Below are 21741 nucleotides of genomic sequence, written 5' to 3'. Positions count from 1 at the left end.
GATTTGGTGCAATAGAAATGTGTTCAGCAATCGACAGCCATTCTTTACGGTCAACACCATGCCGCTCCTTAACCCTCGCACACTCGTTACTGCCCTTTTGCTGGCACCATCATTCGCTTTTCCCGCATCTGAGTCGTCCCAAGTTCGACGGGACGATAAAAACGTTTGCAACGATGGCAATCTCGCCGCCGAAAACCCGCGTGCTGCCTTTTTCCGAAAGGTCGTTGACAGCTCCGCTTACACCAACCACAGCAGAGTCCCCACCCCATCAGGTACACCGTTGAAGGTCGGAATCATTGGGGCGGGGGCAGCTGGACTGTATGCTGCTATTCTGTTGGACTCACTTGGTATCGACTACGATATCCATGAAGTTTCCGATCGCATTGGCGGAAGGATTTACACGTACCGTTTTGACCAGGATACGTGGGCCAACTCTACATCAGCCGATCCTGCATACTACGACTATTATGTGAGCAATTAATGGGAAATCCCAATTGGATATCTGACACTAAGAAAAAAACAGGACGTGGGAGCAATGAGGTTTCCTCCAATGCCCTACATGGACCGCGTCATCGGAAATAAGTCGTGGAGTCTTATCCCATACATCAATCAGCGCGTGGCGGAGCAACACCAAGTGGTCAAGAAGCCTTACATTTTCAAGGCTGATAACACATTCAGGCGATTTAACGACATCACCGCACAACTACAAGATCCGAACTCTGCGTCTCCCAGTTGGTACCACATTGACATCCCGGGAGACAACCAACCCTTTGAAGCGTCATCTGCCTCCGACGTCTGGGCTAACCAAGTCAAGACTTTGACAGATGCACTTTCTGTTGACTTCACCAGCGGATTTGACTTGTTGATGCAGTATGATTCCATGACTGCACGAGAGTTTCTGCTGGATAGAAATTTCACCAACAGTGAGATCGACTGGTTGGAGACGGTGAACGACGCGACTGGTCATTATGACATGTACTCGATGTCACAAGCGGTACTTGAGCAGTGGATCTTCTCTAGTGCAGACATCAACAACTGGTCACTGATTAATGGGGGTATGGACATGTTGACGAAGGGAATGACACTTGTCGCTAAGAACAAGCCTATTCTCAACAACAAGGTGACGGACATCAGGAAGAACTCGGACGGTACCTTGAAGGTCGTCGTGAACAGTACTCAAGAGTTTGATTACGCCCATGTCATATCGACCGTCCCACTTGGCGCTCTGCAAATCATCAACACAACGGAGCTCGACCTGAGCTATTCTCAAAAGAGTGCCATTCGCACATTGCAGTATGTCATCCTTTCCCTCGAAGTTTGCCCCACTCTGGGATATCCCGCCGGCAGTATTCAATAACCATTCTACAGGTACGACCCGTCTACTAAGATCGGCCTGAAGTTCAAGTCAAGATGGTAAGTGATTTCTTGTCTTAGGTATTCCCAGAACGTCTACTGACCTTCGTCAGGTGGGAGAACCTGTCCACTGGCGCATTCAAGGGAGGTCAGTCTTTCACGGACCTTCCTATCCGCCGCTGTGTTTATCCGTCGTATGGGGTCGATGTCCCAGGCGTGGAAAATGTCGGGACAATGATCGCGTCGTACGTGTGGGGCCAAGACTCATCGCGCTTGGGCTCTTATCTCAACCCGCATAACCCTACGACGCAGGCTCCATTTCAACCGGAAAGTGTCAATACTCTGGTCGACTTCACCCTGCGTGATCTTGCAGAGCTAAACGGCGTTTCTCACGACTTCATTCTATCCCAGTACGAGGGCTACCACGTGTATGACTGGTATGGCTCTGCGTACTCGAATGGCGCATTCGCCATCTTCGGGCCAGGCCAGTTCAGTAGTGTGCTGCCGTGGCTGATGATGCCTGCTGCCAATGGGCACATGCACTTTGCCGGTGAGGCACTCAGCTCTGGACATGCATGGATTATTGGAGCTGTCAACAGTGCTTGGAGAACAGTCTACGAAATCCTAAGCACGGAAGGCCTAGAGGATAAGAAGAAGGAGTTCATCGACAAGTGGAATATTATTGATGAAGTAGACATGGGTTGGTACAACTGGTCCCCAGACGGGTCACCAGTCAAGTCATGGCCTTGAGTATATAGGCTGTATTCTCCTTTATTGTAGCAGGGGGCTGATGGTGCTCACAAGTTTTGCAACCTTCTCAACACACTTCAAACGTCTTCATTACATGCCAATGATTTTACGCTCATTTAAATTTCGGTAGCTGCAGGACTATATGTAAAGGCTTCCAATTAACCCGCCAATGAACAAGGGAGTCTCTTGCACTGTTTCACGCTGCTGTCGTATTGGTCTCATTCATCCGATGCGTGGCTGAGGCGGTGTTTGCCTTAGCAGATGGGAATAATCGTGCGCGACTAAGGCGGATGAGGAACCTGCACGAACAGCCCAATCGAGACGGCGTTGGGCGTCCAGCATTTCCATACGACGACTGCGTAGAGTGTCATTTGGTATGGAGCGTCATATTGTCAACACAACAGGCCATAGGATCTTCAGTACACAAAGCTGTGGTGGTCCGATCCCATCGACGGCTGGGCGTGAGGTTCCAAACACCTTCCTACAACGCATTTGTGTGTAACATGCCTTGAGACTCAGACGTAATCTCGGGGCACGGAAGGAATGTGACCGAAGGCTGTTGAGGTGGCGCAAACCTCGATCTTCAAGCCCAACTGACTCTGTTCTTGGCTGTCCTGGTCGCTTTGGCGTGATTGACAGAGAGAGTCAACGCGGAAAGCGTGACCAGAGTAAGCGAATGAATCGAACACAAGAACCACAACAAGCGTTCGTTCGTTTCAGTTACGTTGGCGAATCATAATGTCACCATAACCACCAATGGAGAAAGGCCCAATTGAGTGCTAACATCTTGCGCTTTGGTCCTTGGCCTTTCTTGGGGAATCCTGCCAAGCAAGGCGCGGCGTGAGCAGAAGAGTCTGGGTTTTCAATAGTCCCTCTTGGCCGAATCCGATTGGTCTTAGTGGCTGCACTTCGGGATTCTCTCACGCGATGACCGAATCTGGGCAACATCTGTCTTTCTTGTGGCTTTACATACCCTAGTCCGCATGGCCATCGAGAAGCGGATATGAAGCTGAGCCGTGGGGATCAGGCCGGTGAGCCCCACTGGAAGACAGACCTCATGAACCCCATGGGGAATGCGGGGAAGGAAGGGGGCCAGTCGACAGACATCGGCAAAAGATTGGGCGAACCATCCCCGCAAAGTTGGCAGGTGATTCGTGGACGCGACTTGGCAGATGGTTGGCGACTTGGCGAAGAAGATTACCAGACTGTCGGGAACAACTGTTCTGACTGATGCTAACATGGGAATTGCTTATAGCTGCATGCTCCATCTCACCTTTGATAGCGTTTTAATCCTCTTGCCATGGTCTTCACTCTTCAGCTTCCCTCATTGTAATTTGTGTTTGATCTGCATTCCTCACTGTCGACATGACAGACGCAACTTTAGGCTCGTCTGCCGCCAAAGGAGACACGACAGCCTTCGACCATCATGAACACCGCTTTTACACACCAAATGTCGCCCTGATCGAGGCGGCATCAGCTACTAGCGATGAAGAGGCGAAGCTCCCCCGGAAGGAGCTGTTTTCGAAGTATTGGCCCGCAATCGTCTATAGTTCCCTCCTAAGTCTGGCTCTAGTCATGGAGGGAATGGACGTCGGCTTGATCAACAACTTTTTCGGACAAACAGCGTACCTGAATAAGTTCGGGTGGCCCGACGCTAACGGGAAGCAACATATCCCCACCTCGTGGCAGGCCGCGATCGGCAACGGGAACAACCTTGGCAGTATTATCGGTCTCTTGCTCAATGGCTGGCTGCAGTCACGCTACGGCTCTCGACGAGTCTACATGGGTGCCATGGCATTGATGGGTGCTACCATTTTCACATTGTTCTTCGCTGTCAATGTTCAGATGCTTTTTGCGGCAAACATACTTTGTGGTATTCCTTGGGGAATTTTCCAAACCCTCACAACCGCTTATGCCGCCGAAATTTGCCCAGCTGCGCTTCGCGGATATCTCACAGCTTGGGTGTCCATGTGCTGGGGATGTGGCTCATTCCTGGCTGCAGGTGTTCTTCGCGGTTCGCTTGACCTGCCCGGCGATCTGGGATGGCGCATCCCATACGCTCTGCAATGGGTCTGGGTTGTTCCACTGTTCGTTGTCGGATTCCTCGCCCCGGAAAGTCCCTGGTACCTGGTTCGTCGCGGTCGTCTGGCCGAGGCTGAAAAGTCTTTGCGTCGCCTTGCCCGCAAGGATCATTATAACCAGGAGACGATGGCTCAAACCCTTGAGTTGATGAAACATACCAACGAGATGGAGAAGATCGAAGCTGAAGGAGCGACTTATCGCGACTGCTTCCGAGGCACAAACCTACGACGCACTGGTATCGTCTGCATGGCCTGGATCATTCAGATCCTGAATGGACAGGCGATTTGCTCGTACGCTACGATCTTCTTGAAATCAGCTGGCATGCCCGAGGTCCAGGCCTTCAACTACAGCATGGGCATTCAATCGGTCAACATTGTGGGCACAGGCATTGCGATCTGCCTGATGGGAAGAATTGGGCGGCGCACCTTTTACTTTTATGGGTCTTCGATCATCGGCACCGCTATGCTTATCATCGGCATTATGGGTTTCATCCCAGGCCAAGACAACGTGGCCATTGCAGTGGCGGTTGTGATGATCATTGTCAACCTCACATTCAAAATGTCCTTGGGGCCGACATGCTATGTCATCGTCGGCGAAACCTCTTCCAGTCGTGTGAGAGCTCAGACAATTGTCATTGGACGTGGAATTTACGTTTGTGGCCAAATTGCTGTTCAGCAGCTCAACCCTCGCATGTTGAACGATAGTGCTGATGCTTGGAACTGGGGTGCCAAGACGGGCATGCTGTATTTCGGCTTCTGTCTCATCTGGGCTGTGTGGATCTTCTTCTTCCTCCCGGAGACGAAGAACCGTACCTTCGCCGAGTTGGACTACCTCTTCCAGAAGAAAGTGTCGGCGCGTAGGTTCGCAACAGCACCGATTGATCGTAAGTGGTTATCCCATTTGATACGTGAACAAGTATCTTGTGATAGGTTACTGATGTGATTCAGTGTTCGAATTCACTGGCGGCGACAAGCTCCGCGGAGATGTTGACGTTATTGAAGATGTGAAGCGGATTTGAGTCTAAATTCAGGATAGATGCCGTGTGGGTTATTTAGAGAGGGCGAGATATTTCACATTTTTGGTACCATCAATGGCACGAAGAAGTGTTCGTGCAATGGCAGCTGAGATGATTGCACATTCGATGAGGGACAGCACAATGCAATTCCGTTGACCAAGACGATTTTAACACAATAGTGCAGTAAACCATACATGTGAATGTATGTGAAGCTGCGGGTGAAATGATACACATTTCAATTGCACAAATGACCGGGGAAAATGCGTCCATTACTAATTGACTCAGAAATCAATCAAACCCACCGCCCTCGCCAAACAAGGCTGCTTAGGTATCCAGAGAAAACACTCATATGCACTGGCGTCTTGCGTCGAAAGCTCATGAGGTGGGGTGAATAAGCTTCCCACTCTTAGGTCGGCATTTTCCAATGTCCGACGCCGATAAGCGTTGTAAGCACAGGTTGAGGCTTTTCTTCGCACCCCAAAATTCGTCATTTCTAGGGCTGGAGATTTGTCAGCCAGTAGGAAGCCCGTCGTCAGATGTCTCCGAAGTAAGACATGCACCCAAAATATTTAGACATCGATGCGGCACACAGCAGAATTAATCTCTCAATCATCCATTCATCGATCTACGCAAAATGATCACCAGCAAGCCAATCTTAATCTCAGGCGCCGGGCTCTCATCGCTGCTCCTCGCGCAATCCCTCAAACGATCTCAAATTCCCTTCAGAATCTTTGAGCGTGACGCATCGTTCACATTTCGCGCTCAAGGGTATCGTCTACGTCTGTCGGCAGAAGGCTTGGACGCTATCGAGTCTGTACTTGAGCCTCAGCTATGGAAGCACTTTTGGGAGACATGCGGCAAAACCGGCGGTAGCGGGTTTTCTGAGCTAGATGCCGTCACGGGGGAGGAAACGGAGCATTCTGCACCTGAACAATTATCCTCTCGCGACAACAAGATTGTAGGGATAGCAAGAGGAGACATGAGAAAGATCTTCGCACAAGGATGCGAAGAATCCATTGAGTGGGCCAAGCATGTGACAGGGTACGAGCTGACTGAGGATGGCGTAAGGGCCGTGTTTGCGGATGGCACCAAGTCAACCGAAGGTTCTATGCTTATTGCCGGGGAGGGCATTTACTCGAGGGTCGCCAGGCAAGTGTCTGGCGGAAGACTCAAGGTGTACGATACTGGCGCCAGGGGGATCCACGGTCAAGCGTCGACCACGGCATTCAAGAAGCTTGGAGAGGGCGTTTTCCGATTGCGAGACAAGTCACGACCCAACGGCGATGTCTTCATCATGACAAACGTTCGCTCTCGTGACATGGATAATCCCACTGTCAAGTTTGGTTGGACTATGGGTGGTCAACCAGGTGTAATACGGGCCCCGAATGACGACTATTCCATCGTGGGGAAGGAAGCAGCTGATATTGCCAAATCACTGGTTAAGAACTGGCATCCTCGCTTCAGACCACTGTTCGACGAAATGGATGAGTCTGAAGCCGCATTTTGGAAAATCACTTGTTCTACTCCCTGGGGCGTGCCTGAGTGGCCCAACGAGCCTCGAGTAACTGTCATCGGAGATGCGGCACACTCCATGACGCCCGCAGGAGGTCTCGGTGCCAACACAGCAGTGCAGGATGCGGCGCTTCTTGGGAAGCTTTTGGCAGAAGCTGGCGGCTTCAAACCCGGCGTCACAGAAGCGTACGAGAAAGGAATGAGAGTCTATGGAAGTGCCGCCGTTCACCAGAGCTACTCAATTGCCTCAAAGGTGTTCGGAATTCAAATTGACGAAGAGTCTCCCACCATCTAGAGTTGGGATAAGACAGGGTTCAGGCTGATCTTCACTGCGGGGCGGGGGAGGGATTTTAACAGTAGCAATTACATTTTTGAAGGGAAAGTTGAGGTAACCCTAAGTATCGCACCTAGCATGCCTCTAGATGGGAAGCATAAGATAGACAGAGGAGTGAAATCTAGCACCAGTCTATTAAACGAATCTCTCAATGCTTCTGAACGAACATAAGATCAGATTTAATGCCTAAGGCTCGTATGACCAACGAATATAGGCATGTACATACGTAGGCCCAAGTGGAAGTACCCCACGTAAGCAGAGGATGCATCATCTGAACCCCGCTTCGAAAAAGAACACACTCTTCGCACTTCGAACCACGCTTGACCACGACAAAGTCGAGTAGCCAAGAACATCACAGGCTAAACCTATCACGGCGGCATAAGTGCAAACATTGTATCAAGCAATTTAGCTCCGCATCGACCCGTTACGTTTGCTTTAATTACCGCCAGGCTCCAGCAGGCTTCGGCGGACACGGCGTTTTGTTCTAGGACTTTACCGTACGCACCGTGAGGTCACGCCACTGAATTATTTTGTCTTTCATAAACGCCATGGTTCCAACATCGACACTTTGCGAACACTGTTCACTTATAGTGTATGATGATAAGCTGCGCGATGCTCCCGGCAACCCAGGTTCGCCTACGCCTTGGTGGCGGACGGATACATACCCCGATCTCCCCCTACTTCTAGCGTCTGCCTCAGCGGGTTGTACCTTCTGCAACCTTGTGCACTATCTCCTTCGAGAAAAGTTACCCATGCCCGAAACGCAGGCGCTACAAACGTCCGCAACAAAAGAGGTCACAGTCAGACTCGACTCACCAGCCTATACCATGCGGTCAGAAATCGTAGACTACACGCGGGATCTCCATCCGGATGACTACTACAACGAAAGAGATGGGCTATACTGGCTTCAGTTGGTGTTTAAGTCGCCCGCATGGACTGAAGACTGGTTTGCGAGCACCCTGGTTTATCAACAAGACGGTATGACTTCATCCTGGTCTTTTTTATGTCTTTGCTTGTGTGTTGCGTATTTTCAAGGCAGTACCCTCACGTTTGCTCCGCAGGCTATGGACAAATTATTGACATTAAGAGAAATAGACGCAGTGTCTGAGCTGCTGGGAATCAATCTGCACATTCCAGCCCTCCAAGTCCTTGACCCAGCTTGCATTGGCCTCTTGCGAGAATCTGTGGAAACATGCATGAACGAACACTTGGAGTGCCAGCCTTCGACAAACAGAACACTCCCAACACGCTTGATTGATGTTGGAAAGATCAATGATAAAAGTGCCCGTCTTATCATTGGCCACAAATTGCCCTTATTGACGCCGTACATTGCGCTGAGCTACTGCTGGGGCCCACCTTCTCAGACGACTCCGCAGCTTATCACGACAAAGGCGACAATGCCAGACCATCAGAAGTGTATCGAACTTGGCAGAATGCCGAACACTATTCGGGATGCCGTTCTCTTTACCCGCAATATGGGTATGCGGTACGTCTGGGTCGACGCACTCTGCATCGTACAGGATGACGCCGATGACTGGGCCAAGGAAGCCGCTCTCATGTACTCAGTCTATCGGCATGCCACTATTACTGTGGTCGCAGCAGCAGGAGATACCTGCCATTCAGGTTTCCTGAGCAGAAAGACAGCTGGACCAAACGCAGTAATCCCTTTCAAGTCAAGGAAGAAAGGTACTCAAGTGTCAGGATCTTACATGTTATCACACATGAGAGAACGCCGCACATGGGACGCTGATTACCCCTCGCATTTGCATAAACGCGCTTGGGCGACCCGAGCCTGGACTTACCAGGAAGATATCATGTCTACCCGAGTTCTATACTTCGACGACTTGACATCGTTCTTCCGATGTCAAAAGGAACGACGTCTCGAGCACAGTATTACTGTTTATAACAACGTCCTTGAGTGGAACAAGTTACTCACGCCCCATCCACCAAACCTCTCTTTTGACGAGAAACCTGAGCGAAATGCAAGCCTCTACCAGCGGTGGGACGACTTGATCAATGAGTATTCGCAACGAAGCCTCACTGTCGCGGATGACAAATTTCCTGCTGTGTCTGGATTGGCACGTACCTTCGCTGTGGCGTTAGATGAACAGTATGTGGCTGGATTGTGGAGGCGTGATTTGGTCCGCGGGATGCTCTGGTGGACCGAATTCGATGTCTCCAAGCCCGCAAAGTGGCGAGCACCCTCCTGGAGCTGGGCTTCGTGGGATGCAAGGCTGGGACTCACGCCACAATACTCGCGTCCGTTGGTTAGCCAATGTGCGATCGAGGAAGTCTACGTCGAACCGGTTGGCATCGACCCATACGGCAAGCTACGGAACGCTTGGATTGTTCTTTCTGCTGTCTGTGTTCCAGTGACGATGAGACAGGTTAAACAAGCCAGTCGCCCAAGAGAAACGTATCTGGCTGAGATATTCATTTCGAACGGTCCTGAGCCTGCAGGTCTCGGATCTTTCGATGCAGTTGCAGCGAGTGGCTTAATGAACGACGGTAGCTGGAAGAATGCTGATGTTGGTCCGTTTGTGGCCTTGACTGGTGTGTCAGCGGTTGTGCTGGCACTTTGCAGCATCTTTCTTGATAACGAGGCGGAACAATATTCATCTCCTCTTTTCCCAACTGGGCTTCTGGTTACTCAAGCCACGAATTACGAGGGGAACAAATCATTCCAAACGTTTCAGCGAATTGGGGTCTTTAAGACGGAGAACGTGGAACAAGCTCAAGCATGGACTGGTATGTTACGACCGCTACAGTTGGTCACTGTAGGCTCGTAACTATATAGTGCAGAACAGGGGACAATGACAACGGATTTGTCATTATCGAAGCTTTTGCTTTGTGCCACAGTTGGTTGCCCTGACCCGCTCGTAACACAATAGTGTTACGGTCAGCTATCCGACAGTAGGGTCTGCTAACAGAAGCTGGAGATTGAGACGTAATAACAGTACACTTGGTCGTGGTCTGGGTCATAGGTCGTAGGCTAACAGTAGATCAGATCTTCAGAGGCTAAGGTGATCAGTCTTAGACTCAACAAGTAATTCGCAGTGAAGGTAAGCTGAGAGTATCCTGAGGATGAATACTAAGTTGATTGCTGAAGAGCTATGGAAGTCTGACCATGAGCCAGGCTCAGGTCATACTATATACAAGTTCTGCACAGTATCTCTTGTGGTGGCTATGTAGGATATCCGTGCTATCCAACATATCCATGGATAGCTGGGATAGCGGACATATCCAACATATCCATCTTTGCCCTGTATCCGTGCTGTTCCCGAAGTCACGTGACCTGTACCATAGTTCTTCCTTTCCCGATGGTTCCTGGTTACACCTGTGTTACTGCTTACATATGTTCTGTGTTAGCCGCCGAGATGCCAGGCGTGTAAGGGTCTAGGACAAGGTCGGTGCCATTGGTCTAGCCTACTACTACGAGCATTCCAAGCTGGAGGAAAGAAGAACCATTCTGGGAAAGAGTGGTGCCCTTCTCATCTTTAAATACATGTGAGTCTTCTTCCAGAAGCTTCCATTGAGTATGGGCCGACAAGGTTCTCATAACCTTCCACGATATTCTGTAACCTTCCAAAGTATTCCATAGCTGAGGGTCTAGCCGAAGCTTCATATCGGTCCATAGACCGTGACAAGGCGGGGCTGTTCCAACGTGTCATGCCTGTCGGGTCGTAACATGGTAGTTCCTCAACTCGTATAAAGCTTATCTGAGAAGACTACTATATAGGAAGTATATAGCTTAAGACATACCCCTAAGTAATGAAATCCCCTTATAATGAAATGCGCGTTAGAACGCGACTTTTATATACTATATAATATGCTTTATTCTAGCTAGCCCTGCCATTACGTGGGCGATGGCTTTACTCAGTTATTCCATGCCGGAACGCGTCGAGATACGGCCATCCGTGTACAGCCATTGGCCCGATGTTACGGTCAGCTATCCGACAGTAGGGTCCGCTAACAGAAGCTGGGGATTGACACGTTATAACAGTTCACTGAGGTCGTGGTCTGAGTCGTAGGTCGTAGGCTGATAGTAGATCGGTCGTCAGAGGCTAAGGTGATCAGTCTTAGGCTCAACAAGTAATTCGCAGTGAAGGTAAGCTGAGAGTATCCGTGAGGATGAATACTAAGTTGATTGCTGAAGAGCTATGGAGGTCTGACCATGAGCCAGGCTCAGGGTCATACTATATACAGGTTCCGAACAGTTCCTTACGATGCTGGATAGCTGGGATAGCTCATATCCAACATATCCATGGATAGCTAGGATAGCTCATATCCAACATATCCATCCTTATCTTGTGTCCGTACTGTTCCCGAAGTCACGTGACCTGTACCATAGTTCTTCCTTTCCCGATGGTTTCTGGTTACACCTGTGTCACTGCTTACATATGTTCCGCGTTAGCCGCCGAGATCCCAGGCGGGGTTGTTCCAACGTGTTGTGCCTAACGGGTCGTAACACCCGACTTGTCCGGAGCCCCACCCGTCACCCCCTGCCCGACTTGGAAATCTCGACGCGTTCCCTGGGTCCTCTGATTGGCCGGGATTGACTTCAGTGTCTCCACCTTCAATTGAAATCTCGACGCGTTCCGAAAGGGAACCCTGACCCTAACCCTAACCCTGCTGCCTACTCAGTTATTCCATGCCGGAACGCGTCGAGATACGGCCGTCCGTGTACAGCCATTGGCCCGACTTGTCCGGAGCCCCACCGGTCACCCCCTGCCCGACTTGGAAATCTCGACGCGTTCCCTGGGTCCTCTGATTGGCCGGGATTGACTTCAGTGTCTCCACCTTCAATTGAAATCTCGACGCGTTCCGAAATGAAACCCTGACCCTAACCCTAACCCTGACATCACGTCCACAATGAACTGACTTTACGTGGGCGATGGCTTGAAGTCAAAGCCGTTGTGGCCACCACCAGAATTGAAAGTGGGGCCAGGGAGAGGGGGGGTCAAAGCCGGCACGTAGAGGGGGTACAAAGCCGTAGAGATTCCCCAGAGTAAAATAGACAAAAGTAGCATGCAATTGAAGCCACAAACCGGGTCATTACGGGAATCCAGTTTTCAGTGTTTTGTTTCGCCATTTGAGTCCAGAAATAGGGAAATAGGGTAGTAGATATTTTTGTGATGTCGTCCCGATCCCCGCATTAACCAGCCAATCACATAACAGGGCCACCAGCCAGGCCAGAAAGCCCGACCGAGCGATGGAACGTAAGCAGGGAGGAAAGTAGATCAAGGAGAAAGTATATGGAATTAAGGGGCAGGAAGGTGAGTTTATAAAGAGAGGACAGGAGGAATCAGTCATAAACAGTAGATAGAAGAAAGTAACCAATACATATAGCCAAAGATGGAGCCATTCGTTCACGACACGCAGTATTCCATTTTGATATGCACGTTATGTAAGTATGCAGTCGTAGCCAACGAAGTCACAGCACATTTACGCAATCACCATCGGTCAATCACCGCCAAGGCCAGGAGCAAGGTCGCCGGATTAGTCGGCGATATTCCCGGCATCATCCGCAGCCAGGCCGATTTGCAGTCGTTTCAATACCCAGACTCCACAGTCAAACCCATCGCCCACATCGCACCACCCCAAGTCGATGGATTACGTTGCCATTCATGCCGTTATATGTGTCGCCGCGTGCGGAACATGCAGGAGCATTGCCGGGTGGAACATGGATGGCAGAATGATTGGCAGAAGGGGGGTAATGTGCAGAAGAGGGCCATGGCAGCAAGGGATTTGCCGTGGACGACGGGGGTGCCGTGCCAGCGGTTTTTCCCATCGCGCGCCGGGAGCCGGTGGTTCGAGGTCGGGCGGGGGTTAGGGGTAGCCGTTCGAAGCGAGCCATCGGAGCCGGGGACGGACGACACGGCGTGGTTTGTCGCGTTGCACGAGAACCAAGAGAAGCGGTTCGAGGCCGACGCGCGCGAGGAGGTTAGTATAGTAGACGAAAAGTTGGAGCCGAACGGGTGGTTGTACCGCGCCGGGTGGACGAGGGATTTGGAAGGGTTGAACAAGACGCAGTTACAGGAGGCCACGCGACCAATTGAGGATGGCGAGGAGACGTTAGAGGCCATATGGGCCGTGTTCAACAGCGTCGCCGACAAGGCACGCGCAACAGCAGCACCACACAAGGTCGGGCACGACGCGTTGTTCGAGGCGGAGCGGAAGGAGATCGGCCAGAAGCCGGTGCGGCCGTTCGATAACCGCATGGAGGACGACACGTGGCAGCGGTACAAGGAGGTTTGGCGCAAGATGGTGAGCATATGGTTCCGCATGGACGAGTGGCCGGAGCGCGAGCGGCCGCCATATCGGTTCACCATGCGTCAGGGGTTGTTGTGGGATGCGTTCACCAGCCGTGTCGAGGCGGACGTCGGCAGCAGGCAGGCCGCGCAGGCGGAGGAGGTCGAGAGGATGTGTTTGGACGCCATCATCGCCATCATCGAGGACCCGTACAAGCAGAGCCAGAAGGAGAGCGCGATGATCGGCGCGTTGGCGGTGTTGGGCATCCGCGAGGACGGCGGGTGGCACCAGGCGACGGAGTACACGACGAATTATTCGGCCGTGATCAAGGTGGCCAAGATGTTCGTCGTGTACCAGGCGTGGTTGGAGCGGCAGGACGAGGTGGCGGCGTTGACGGCGACCAAAGGGGCCGAGGCGGCGTACGAGGAGGCCAGCAGCGTGTTCCATTTGGTGCGCGACAAGGTGCGGCGGTTCATGACGCGGATGCCCGGCCGGCCGGACGACGAGCCCAGGGCGATGAATTGGATTCACGACGCGCGCACGTACGGGATGCACATCCGGTTCAACACGGTGGCGCCGGGGATGGTGGATTGGAGCGGCGACCGGATATCGTTCCGACGGGTGCAGGTGCGGGTGTGCGAGTTGGCCAAGATGTTCCACGGGGTAGCGCAGGAGGCGCGGTCGTTGTTGGCGCAGTTGGCGGTGGTGGACGGGGATGGGGATAGGGATAATGAGCACGGCGATGAGCATGGCGATGGGTATGGAGGCCGATCAGCGTTGGCAGCAGCGTTGCCCGCCATCAGGTGGGAGAGCATGCACGACGACCACAGCCAGGATCGGCCGGGGTATTCGTTTTTACACGACGACCGCAACGAGGCGTGGGTGGGCAAGGGGAAGGGGTGGATCGCACGGCGCATCGCAGAGTCGGAGGCACGGCGGCGGGCGTGGTTAGACCCGACGCGAGGGACGGCGGCGGCGGCGGCGGCAGTGGCAGCAGCAGGAGAGGCGGAGGAGGCCACGTCCAACCACAGCAATAGTCACCACCCGTACCGCGAGAGGACGGAGGAGGTCACGTCCAACCGCAGCAATAGTCACCACCCATACCGCGAGAGGACGGTGCAGGCATACAGACAAGCGTTGGAATCGTTCCGGGAGCGGTTGTGGATGTTGATGCACATGGTGGCAGGGCAGCCGGCGCGGGCGCCCGAGTTAGCAGGCATCAGACACAGCAACACGGCCAACGGCGGGGTCAGGAACGTGTTCGCACACGACGGCATGATGTGTTTCGTCACGTCGTACCACAAGAATTACCGCCAGACGGGGACGGCCAAGGTGATACACCGGTATTTGCCGCGCGAGGTCGGCGAGTTGTTGGTGTGGTATTTATGGTTGGTGTTGCCGTTTTGGCAGCAGGTAGGAGGCATCATCCATCAGACGGACCGGAAGAGCGCATTTTTATGGGCGGACGACGTGGTTGTAAGGGGCAGGGCGGCGGGCGAGGCGAGCCGTGATAACACCAGGGGCGACGAGCGCCGCAATAACACCGAGGACAACGACGCCCGTGACAACACCGAGGACGACGACGAGTGGTTAGGGCAGATGATCCAATGGGGAGGGGTGCAGTCAAGCAAGTTGTGCCGTTTGACGAGTCAGTTGTGGCAGAGGGCAGTAGAGGGCGTAGCAGAGGGGTGATCAGGCAGGGCAAGGCGGGGCGAGTAGGCGCCGTACATAGGAGTACGACAGTTTAGGGTAGGGAGTAGGGAAGTATAGTAGTAAAGGATAATAGAAAACAGAGCATCAGATGTTTTTTCACACAGAAAGATTTAATAGCACCAGAGAGCAGGAGGTGGAAGATGACAAAGAGTAACAGAGGGGATGAATAATAAGCAAGGAGCAAGAAGGGGGGAATACAAGGAGCAGCAAAAGGTATAGGCAACAGTGGAAGGATGGAAAGAGCAGAGAAAGGGGCCGGAGAGAAGGGAAAAAACAGAAGTAAAAAGGGGATGTAAGAGCGTAAATATAATACAGATGTAGTGTTAAAGATTTCAGGGCCAGTTTTAGGTTAGATAGCGTAGCAGAACAAAAGGGCAGAACAGTAAGAGGTCAGTTAACAAAGGCGAATTAGTAAGAGTATTGGAGTTATAATAAAGCAGATTAGGGGGCAAGCAGAGGGAAAGAGAATAGTATTAAGATAATAGGAAAGAGTAAAAGATTTATTATAGAAAGAGAGCAAAGTACGCCGAGAAAAATTACAGCCAAGAAGGGGTAGCAAGGTCAGCAAGAGAGGGGGAATTAAAGAATCACATACCAAAGATAGCAGAATTATACAGCAGACAGTAGTTAAAGATAAAGGGAGGTAGAAAGAAGGTAGACAGAGAGAAATAGAAATACAAACAGATGGAAGACCAAGGGGGGAAGAGTAAAGAAACAGATTTCAGTAAAAGAGAAGGAGGGAGATTGATTTAGCAGCCCATAGAGGTAGAGTATAGGGGAGCCAGGGATAGTACACAGTAAGGGTCAGAGATAGGTTAAAGAGAAGGATTAAGGTCAGAGTAGGAATCAAAGTCAGGAATACAGCAAAGAGAAGGGTTAAGAATAGGGCAGAAATAGAAGTCAGCAATAAAGTAAAGTTTAGGAGGGATAGAGTAGAGAAAACGTAGGAGATAGAGTAGAGAAACAGATAATAGAGGGGATATACAATTAGCAAGCAACAAGAGAGGGGGGATCCAAGGAGCAGAGGAAAGTAGAGGCAAGAAGGGTAAAGCATAGAGAGGAGAGAAGGGATAGGGAAGAAGGGAGGAATATAAAGAGCAGAGAAAGAGACAAAAGTAAAGAGGGCAAGGATAGGAGCGAAAAGGGAACATAGGAATATAAGCATAATATAGACAGATACAGAGTTGAAGATAACAGGACCAGTTTTAGATTAGATAGCATAGTAGCATAGTATAACAAAAGGGCCGAGTAGTAAGGTGTTCGTCCGTAGAGGCGAGTTCATAAGAGTATAGGAGTCATAATAAAGAAGATTAAAGAGTAAATAGAGAGAAAGAGATAAGGGAGTAAGATAGTAAAAAAGAGTTATAAGTTATTCACAAAACAACAAGAAAGTACGACGAGAAAGGTTATAAACCAAAAGGTTAGAAGAGTAAGTAAGAGAGGAGAAGTTAATAAGTAACAAACCAAAGATAGCAGATTCATAAGGTAGATGGTTAATGTATATAATAGAGTAGGAAAGGGAAGAAAGGAGTTAGAGGGAGAAAGGAAACATATACAGACAGGATAACAAGGAGGAATAATAAGTAAACAGAGTTAGGTAAGAAAGAAGGAGGAAGGTTCATATAGCAGCCCACAGAGGGAGAGCATAAGCAAGTCAGAGATCGTACAGAGTTAAGGTTAGGGATAGGTCAAAAGGAAAGGGTTAGGGATAAAGCAGGAATTAAAGTGAGAGTTAGAATAAAGGCAAGTATTAGAGATAGGTCAAAAGTAAAGTTTGGGATATATTATAGGGAAAGGGTTAGAGATAGAGCAGGATTAGAAGTTAGGATAGAGTAAAAAAAAGGGGTGAGGGATAGAGCAGGAATAAGAGTTAGGGATAGAGCAGAAATAAAGGGCAGGATTAGAGTAGAGAAAAGGATAAAGGATAGGTTAAAAGAAAAGGGTCAGAGATAAAGCAGAAATAAAGGTGAGGGTTAGAATAAAGAAAAGGGTTAGGGATAGGTTAAAAGAAAAGGGTTTGGGATAGAGTAGAAATAAAGGTGAGAGGAAAAAGGGTTAAGGATAGGGTAGAAATAGAAAGTTGGAAACAGAGCAGAAATAAAAGTAAGAGTTAGAGTGGAGAAAAAGTTAAAAATAGAGTAGGAATAAAAGTTAATGATAAAGTAAAGGAAAAACAAGAGGGGTGTTTATATTAATAAAGTAAGGTAGTCAGCATAAGCAGGCATAAGTAAGAGAGAGAGAGATTCCAGTCCAAAGCCAGAGTCAAAAGTTCCAATTCGAATAGAATTGTAAAGGCATATAAGGATATAGATGAAGATAAGGGGGTAAACAGGACGACAAATACAAGTAGATAGGCAGCATTATACAGAATTCCAAGTTCATAATATATACAGATTAAATAACACCAAGATATAGAAGAATAGTAAGCACCAGATAAATTAACACAGAACAAGCCGAATAAGGTTCCAAAGACAACCATTTTATCATAAGGTCAGGGGCATGGCAAGAAGGGGTAGCAGGACACATTTTACCAGTAGGCAGGAGTACAGGGGAATCAGTTTATATATTAGTTAGTTATTTAGAAGAGGATTTACAATATAGCAGTAGATAGTCGATAAAGCAGAGCGTTAAAAGTTATAATAATAAGGAAAGAATTAATTTAATAGAGAGAGTAGGGAAGAAAAGAGGTATTAGTAGTAGAGGTAATAAAGGAGCAATACAGCATAAGCCAGCAATTATATAAGAGGAGTTATAAGGGTTTATATAACAAGAGGGGTAACATAGGTAGGAAGGATAAGATAATAAAGGGAGAGGAGTAGAGAATAATAAGGATAACAGAGGGGTTATAAGAGGAGAAGGCAAGAGAAAACAAGCCAGGCAGTTAGATAGTTTGTTTTTGTTTGTTTGATATTTAACGCCGTGGCGGCAAGGGCGCAGCCGCCCTTGCGGCAGACCTCCCGAAGGGTATGTGGCGTGGAGGGCCGCAGGCTCTAGCTATATACTCTGTAGTACACGTCTCTTCCTAGCGTCCTCCAGATCTTGCCCGAGGGCCAATATGTGTTCTATCCATCCCTAGTTCCCACTGGTGCCCTAGTTCCGTTATAGCAATCTGCTGTCCTGGTGACTATAGGTAGTCTGTTGTTTTTGAGAGGATAGGTTAAGTCCTATCTCTTAGTAACGCGGGCAGATCTTCTGGAAGAAGTCTGTCACGTCAAGGAAGGCCTGGAAGCCTTCAGAGTCGATAAGTAGACCCTTAAAGTAGCGCTCTAGGGAGCCTATAGGTCCTAGAGGCTCCCTTCGGCTATAAGGGTAGAGGATAGGCCACCGTTGCCTCCTCACTAGGGTCTTACGGCAGTAGACCAGGTGGTCTGCCTCTTTAGCCTCCCCACAGGAGCAGGTGAGCAATGCCTCTGTGTGATTAAAGCGTTGATGATACTGTTCAAAGTCTCCGTGGCCTGATCGTGCTGCCAGGAGATAGTGAAGGGTAGCTCTTGGTAGAGCTAGTTCAGGAGGGCAGCCAAGGGTGGCCTTAAGCCCCAGCTGGGTATAACGGGGGGGTGCTTCTTGCTTCCACCATTTCCTATGCTGGTGTTGTTTGCGTTCTTTGGCCAGTCGCTTAATCCCTGATAGGGTAGCTAGGAGGCCTCTTGGGGCTGGCAGTGTTGTGCCCTCCTTAGCTAGGCTGTCAGCCTCTTCGTTTCCTTTTATCCCTTGGTGCCCTGGGCACCAATGGGTCTGTATGTTCTGTATCCTTGCTATCTCCTGGATCTCCAGGAAGGCCGCTTGTGAGGAGTCTGGAGCTATGCCTCGGATCCCCTGAATGACGCTGGTGTTATCAATGCAGATATGTATAGGCTGGCCTTGGGAAGTAAGGAGGGCCCTTTGGAGCCCTGCCCTCGCCCCCTCTGCCTCGCCGTCAAACACTTCTGCAATGTTAAGGCGGCCGCACCCTTGGGCTATCCGTTTGTTGCTGCGGTAGATAACGAAGCCGAAACCTGTAGCCCCATTAGGGGCTTTAGAGCCGTCTGAGTAGATAATTGTATGGTTGTCTGGCACAGTCTTAATCCAGTCCTGAAACGCTTTAGCTGCTTTCTCTTTATCCTGGCCAGCTGTAGGGTCTTGTGATCCTGAGAGGTGCTGTGGCTGTAGGAGCAACGGCCTTGGGCACTTAGGTAGGAGGGCTGCTGTTCTTTGAAGCCTTGTTTGCCGCCGCCCTAGCTGGGAAAGCCTTGGGACTAGGGGGTGCTGTTGGTCAACCTTCTGTAGGCGTGTAGCGAAGCGTAGGCGTACTGCTTCGAGAGCTACTTTTGCGGTAGGCAGGCCAGAGTCTCGGAGGAGGCTGCTGGTTGGCGTGGTCCTCCAGACAGGTAGGATAGCCCTTGCTGCTACTGTTATAACCTTCTCTACCCTCTTAACCAGGCCCTTTTGCCTTGTGCTGACTGTAGCTATCTGGTTATCAGCGCTACTGCTAGTAGTAGTAGTGCTGCTGTTCCTAGCTGGTCTCTTTAACCCTGCATACCAGGTCTCAGCTCCATATAGGGCTATTGGGAGGACACAGGCAATGACAGCTTGGCGAGCAGCAGCGGCAGGGAGCCCCCCTTTGGTGTTGGATAAGTGCCGCAGGAACTGGGCCACTTTCTTTGCTGCTGCCACCTTTATATCGACGTGGTGCCGGAAGGTGAGTTTCTTATCAAACCAGACCCCTAGCCATCGTATAGGTCTAGTTGAGGCCTTTATAGTCAGGTCCTTTGCCTGTATATCTAGTAGGTCCTTCCTCTGCTTATGTTTCCTACTAAAATGGACCGCCTCGCACTTAGCAGGGTCAAATGCTACCTTATTATCTGTACCCCAGTTGAGGATCTGAGTGACCTCCTGGCTGAGGGCTGTAGCATTTTCCTCTAGAGAGGGGCTAGTCGCTAGGAGGCCGATATCATCTGCATAGCCAAACCGTAGCTTCTGGTTATCCGCCAGGATATCAGCTATATAGAGCAGAAAAAGAATAGGGGATAGCGGAGAGCCCTGAGGGAGCCCACAGGACAGAGGGAAGTCCTCTGTAGTAGTTTCCTCTAGCCTGACTCGGGCGGTCCGGCTGGAGGCGAAGGTAAATATCAGCCTAATCAGACTACTAGGCCAGCCCTGCTGTCGTAGCCTGAGGATAAGCCGGTTTCGTAGCACGGAGTCAAATGCCCCCTTAACGTCCATTGTCGCCAGGGTAGCAGTAAGCCCTAGATCCAGAGCCCTTTCGATCTCGTGGGTTAGGCAGGTTGTCAGATCGACTGCAGCCCTCCCTGGTAATGCCCCAACCTGCTGTGGGCTGGCTATCCCTTCTAGAATAGTAAGATATGCCATCCTCTTTGCTATCAGCCGCTCTAAACCCTTGCCTAAGCAGGATAGGAGGGCTATTGGACGCCAGGATCCAGTCTTTGAGAGGTCTGTTTTCCCTGGCTTCTGGATCATAACCACCTCTGCTTTACGGAAGGTCCTAGGGAAGTAGCCTGTTTGGACACAGGTCTGGAAGAGCTGCTGTATAGGAACACCTATCAGGCCCCAAATGGATTGTAGCAACTTTGTAGTAATCCCGTCAATCCCAGGGGTTGTAGCCTTTGTGAGAGTTGCCTGGCGTACTTCCTCAATGCTGACTATCTGTTGCCAGGGTATTAGACGCCTTGGGACTATAGGAGCAGCAAATGGGTTCCCAGGTAGGTCGTCTGTAGCGTCAAATCTCTCTAGTAGGGCCTTCCGCAAGGCTTGGGCTTTATCGTAGCTGTTGTTGATGGCCTGTCCATCCACTAGTAGAGGTGGGGCCTTGATAGCTAGGCCAGACTTACGCCAGCTTAGTATCTGGTATAGGTTCTGGCTAGATCTAGCCCCCTCAATCTTAGCAGCCCAGTAGGCACATTTTGCCTTCCTGACTGTGGTCAGAAAGGCCTTCTGCTCCTCTAGGATAGGCGGTGGTATTACTAGCCCAGGCTCTTGGATTTGTCGACGCCTTGCCTTAACAGCTGCTTGGTGGGCCTCTGAACACTCCTCTGTCCACCAGGGGGCTCCCCTACCCTGGCTAGTCCGTCTCTTCCCTACCGCCTGGATAGCTGTAGAAAGGAGGCTGACTAGTTGGGTAGCTAGGGAGTCTATTTCTGCCGGAGTAGGTGTATCCCCTAAGGTAGGCAGGGCTGGGATCCCTGCGCTTACTAGGTCGGCTAGCCGGAGGAGGGATGAGTCTGAGACTGTAGGGAGGCTTGTCTGGCACCTCTGTTCCTGGGTTTTTATAGGCATAGTTGTTGTGATAGCTTGGTGATCAGCCCCTGGATGTAGGTGTGGGCTGACATGGGCCTCTGCAAAGGGAATATTTGAGAAGGTGAGGTCTAGTACATGCCCATGGGTATGGGTTGGAGCCCCAGCTTCCCCAATGAACTCAAGATTATAGCCTTCAGCCCACTCTGCAATATCGTCCCCTCGGTTCCGGCTTTGGGAGCTGGGTTCCCAAGAAGAGTGGCGGGCATTAAGATCCCCAGCAATAAGAGCTCTCTCTGGTGGTTGATATCTTAGGAGGGTATTTGTTGTGTGGTTTGTGGGTTCACCTGGTGGCCTATAGACGTTTATAATAGTAACGTCGCCAGCTTTAATCCATAAGATATCCCTTGATTGGGTAGGTCTTTGTTGCTGTATGCGTAACCTTAGACTTTTGCGTGTGTAGGTCATGACCCTAGGCCTTGTGTCTCTGCTGTTCCAG

General features: G+C 50.5%; 5 protein-coding genes across 5 annotated transcripts; all 5 read left to right on the top strand.

The window, feature by feature from the left end:
- Positions 1 to 58: 58 nt before the first annotated feature.
- On the top strand, positions 59 to 2103 carry CGGC5_v010334 (putative bifunctional amine oxidase; the record flags this gene model as incomplete). Its single annotated transcript, XM_032021508.1, has 4 exons — positions 59 to 469; positions 524 to 1293; positions 1369 to 1413; positions 1467 to 2103. The coding sequence occupies 4 exons, from the start codon at positions 59 to 61 to the stop codon at positions 2101 to 2103; spliced, it is 1863 nt and encodes a 620-aa protein (XP_031881583.1).
- Positions 2104 to 3468: 1365 nt separating this feature from the next.
- On the top strand, positions 3469 to 5203 carry CGGC5_v010333 (General alpha-glucoside permease; the record flags this gene model as incomplete). Its single annotated transcript, XM_066152333.1, has 2 exons — positions 3469 to 5068; positions 5133 to 5203. 2 exons carry the CDS (start codon positions 3469 to 3471, stop codon positions 5201 to 5203), a joined length of 1671 nt encoding a protein of 556 aa, XP_066008103.1.
- A 631-nt stretch (positions 5204 to 5834) lies between these two features.
- Positions 5835 to 7007, top strand: cctM-0 (FAD-dependent monooxygenase cctM; the record flags this gene model as incomplete). The annotated part of the gene is made up of 1 exon (XM_032021510.1): positions 5835 to 7007. The coding sequence occupies one exon, from the start codon at positions 5835 to 5837 to the stop codon at positions 7005 to 7007; it is 1173 nt and encodes a 390-aa protein (XP_031881579.1).
- Positions 7008 to 7798: 791 nt separating this feature from the next.
- CGGC5_v010331 (uncharacterized protein) lies at positions 7799 to 9835 on the top strand (the record flags this gene model as incomplete). Its single annotated transcript, XM_032021512.2, has 2 exons — positions 7799 to 8024; positions 8142 to 9835. The coding sequence occupies 2 exons, from the start codon at positions 7799 to 7801 to the stop codon at positions 9833 to 9835; spliced, it is 1920 nt and encodes a 639-aa protein (XP_031881706.2).
- A 2944-nt stretch (positions 9836 to 12779) lies between these two features.
- On the top strand, positions 12780 to 14990 carry CGGC5_v010330 (uncharacterized protein; the record flags this gene model as incomplete). The annotated part of the gene is made up of 1 exon (XM_066152332.1): positions 12780 to 14990. The coding sequence occupies one exon, from the start codon at positions 12780 to 12782 to the stop codon at positions 14988 to 14990; it is 2211 nt and encodes a 736-aa protein (XP_066008102.1).
- Positions 14991 to 21741: the final 6751 nt, after the last annotated feature.

The sequence above is a fragment of the Colletotrichum fructicola genome, assembly GCF_000319635.2.
Source record: "Colletotrichum fructicola Nara gc5 chromosome Unknown KSG_Nara_v1_contig06, whole genome shotgun sequence".
Classification (NCBI taxonomy): domain Eukaryota; kingdom Fungi; phylum Ascomycota; class Sordariomycetes; order Glomerellales; family Glomerellaceae; genus Colletotrichum; species Colletotrichum fructicola.
This window is presented reverse-complemented; position numbering and strand designations above follow the sequence as displayed.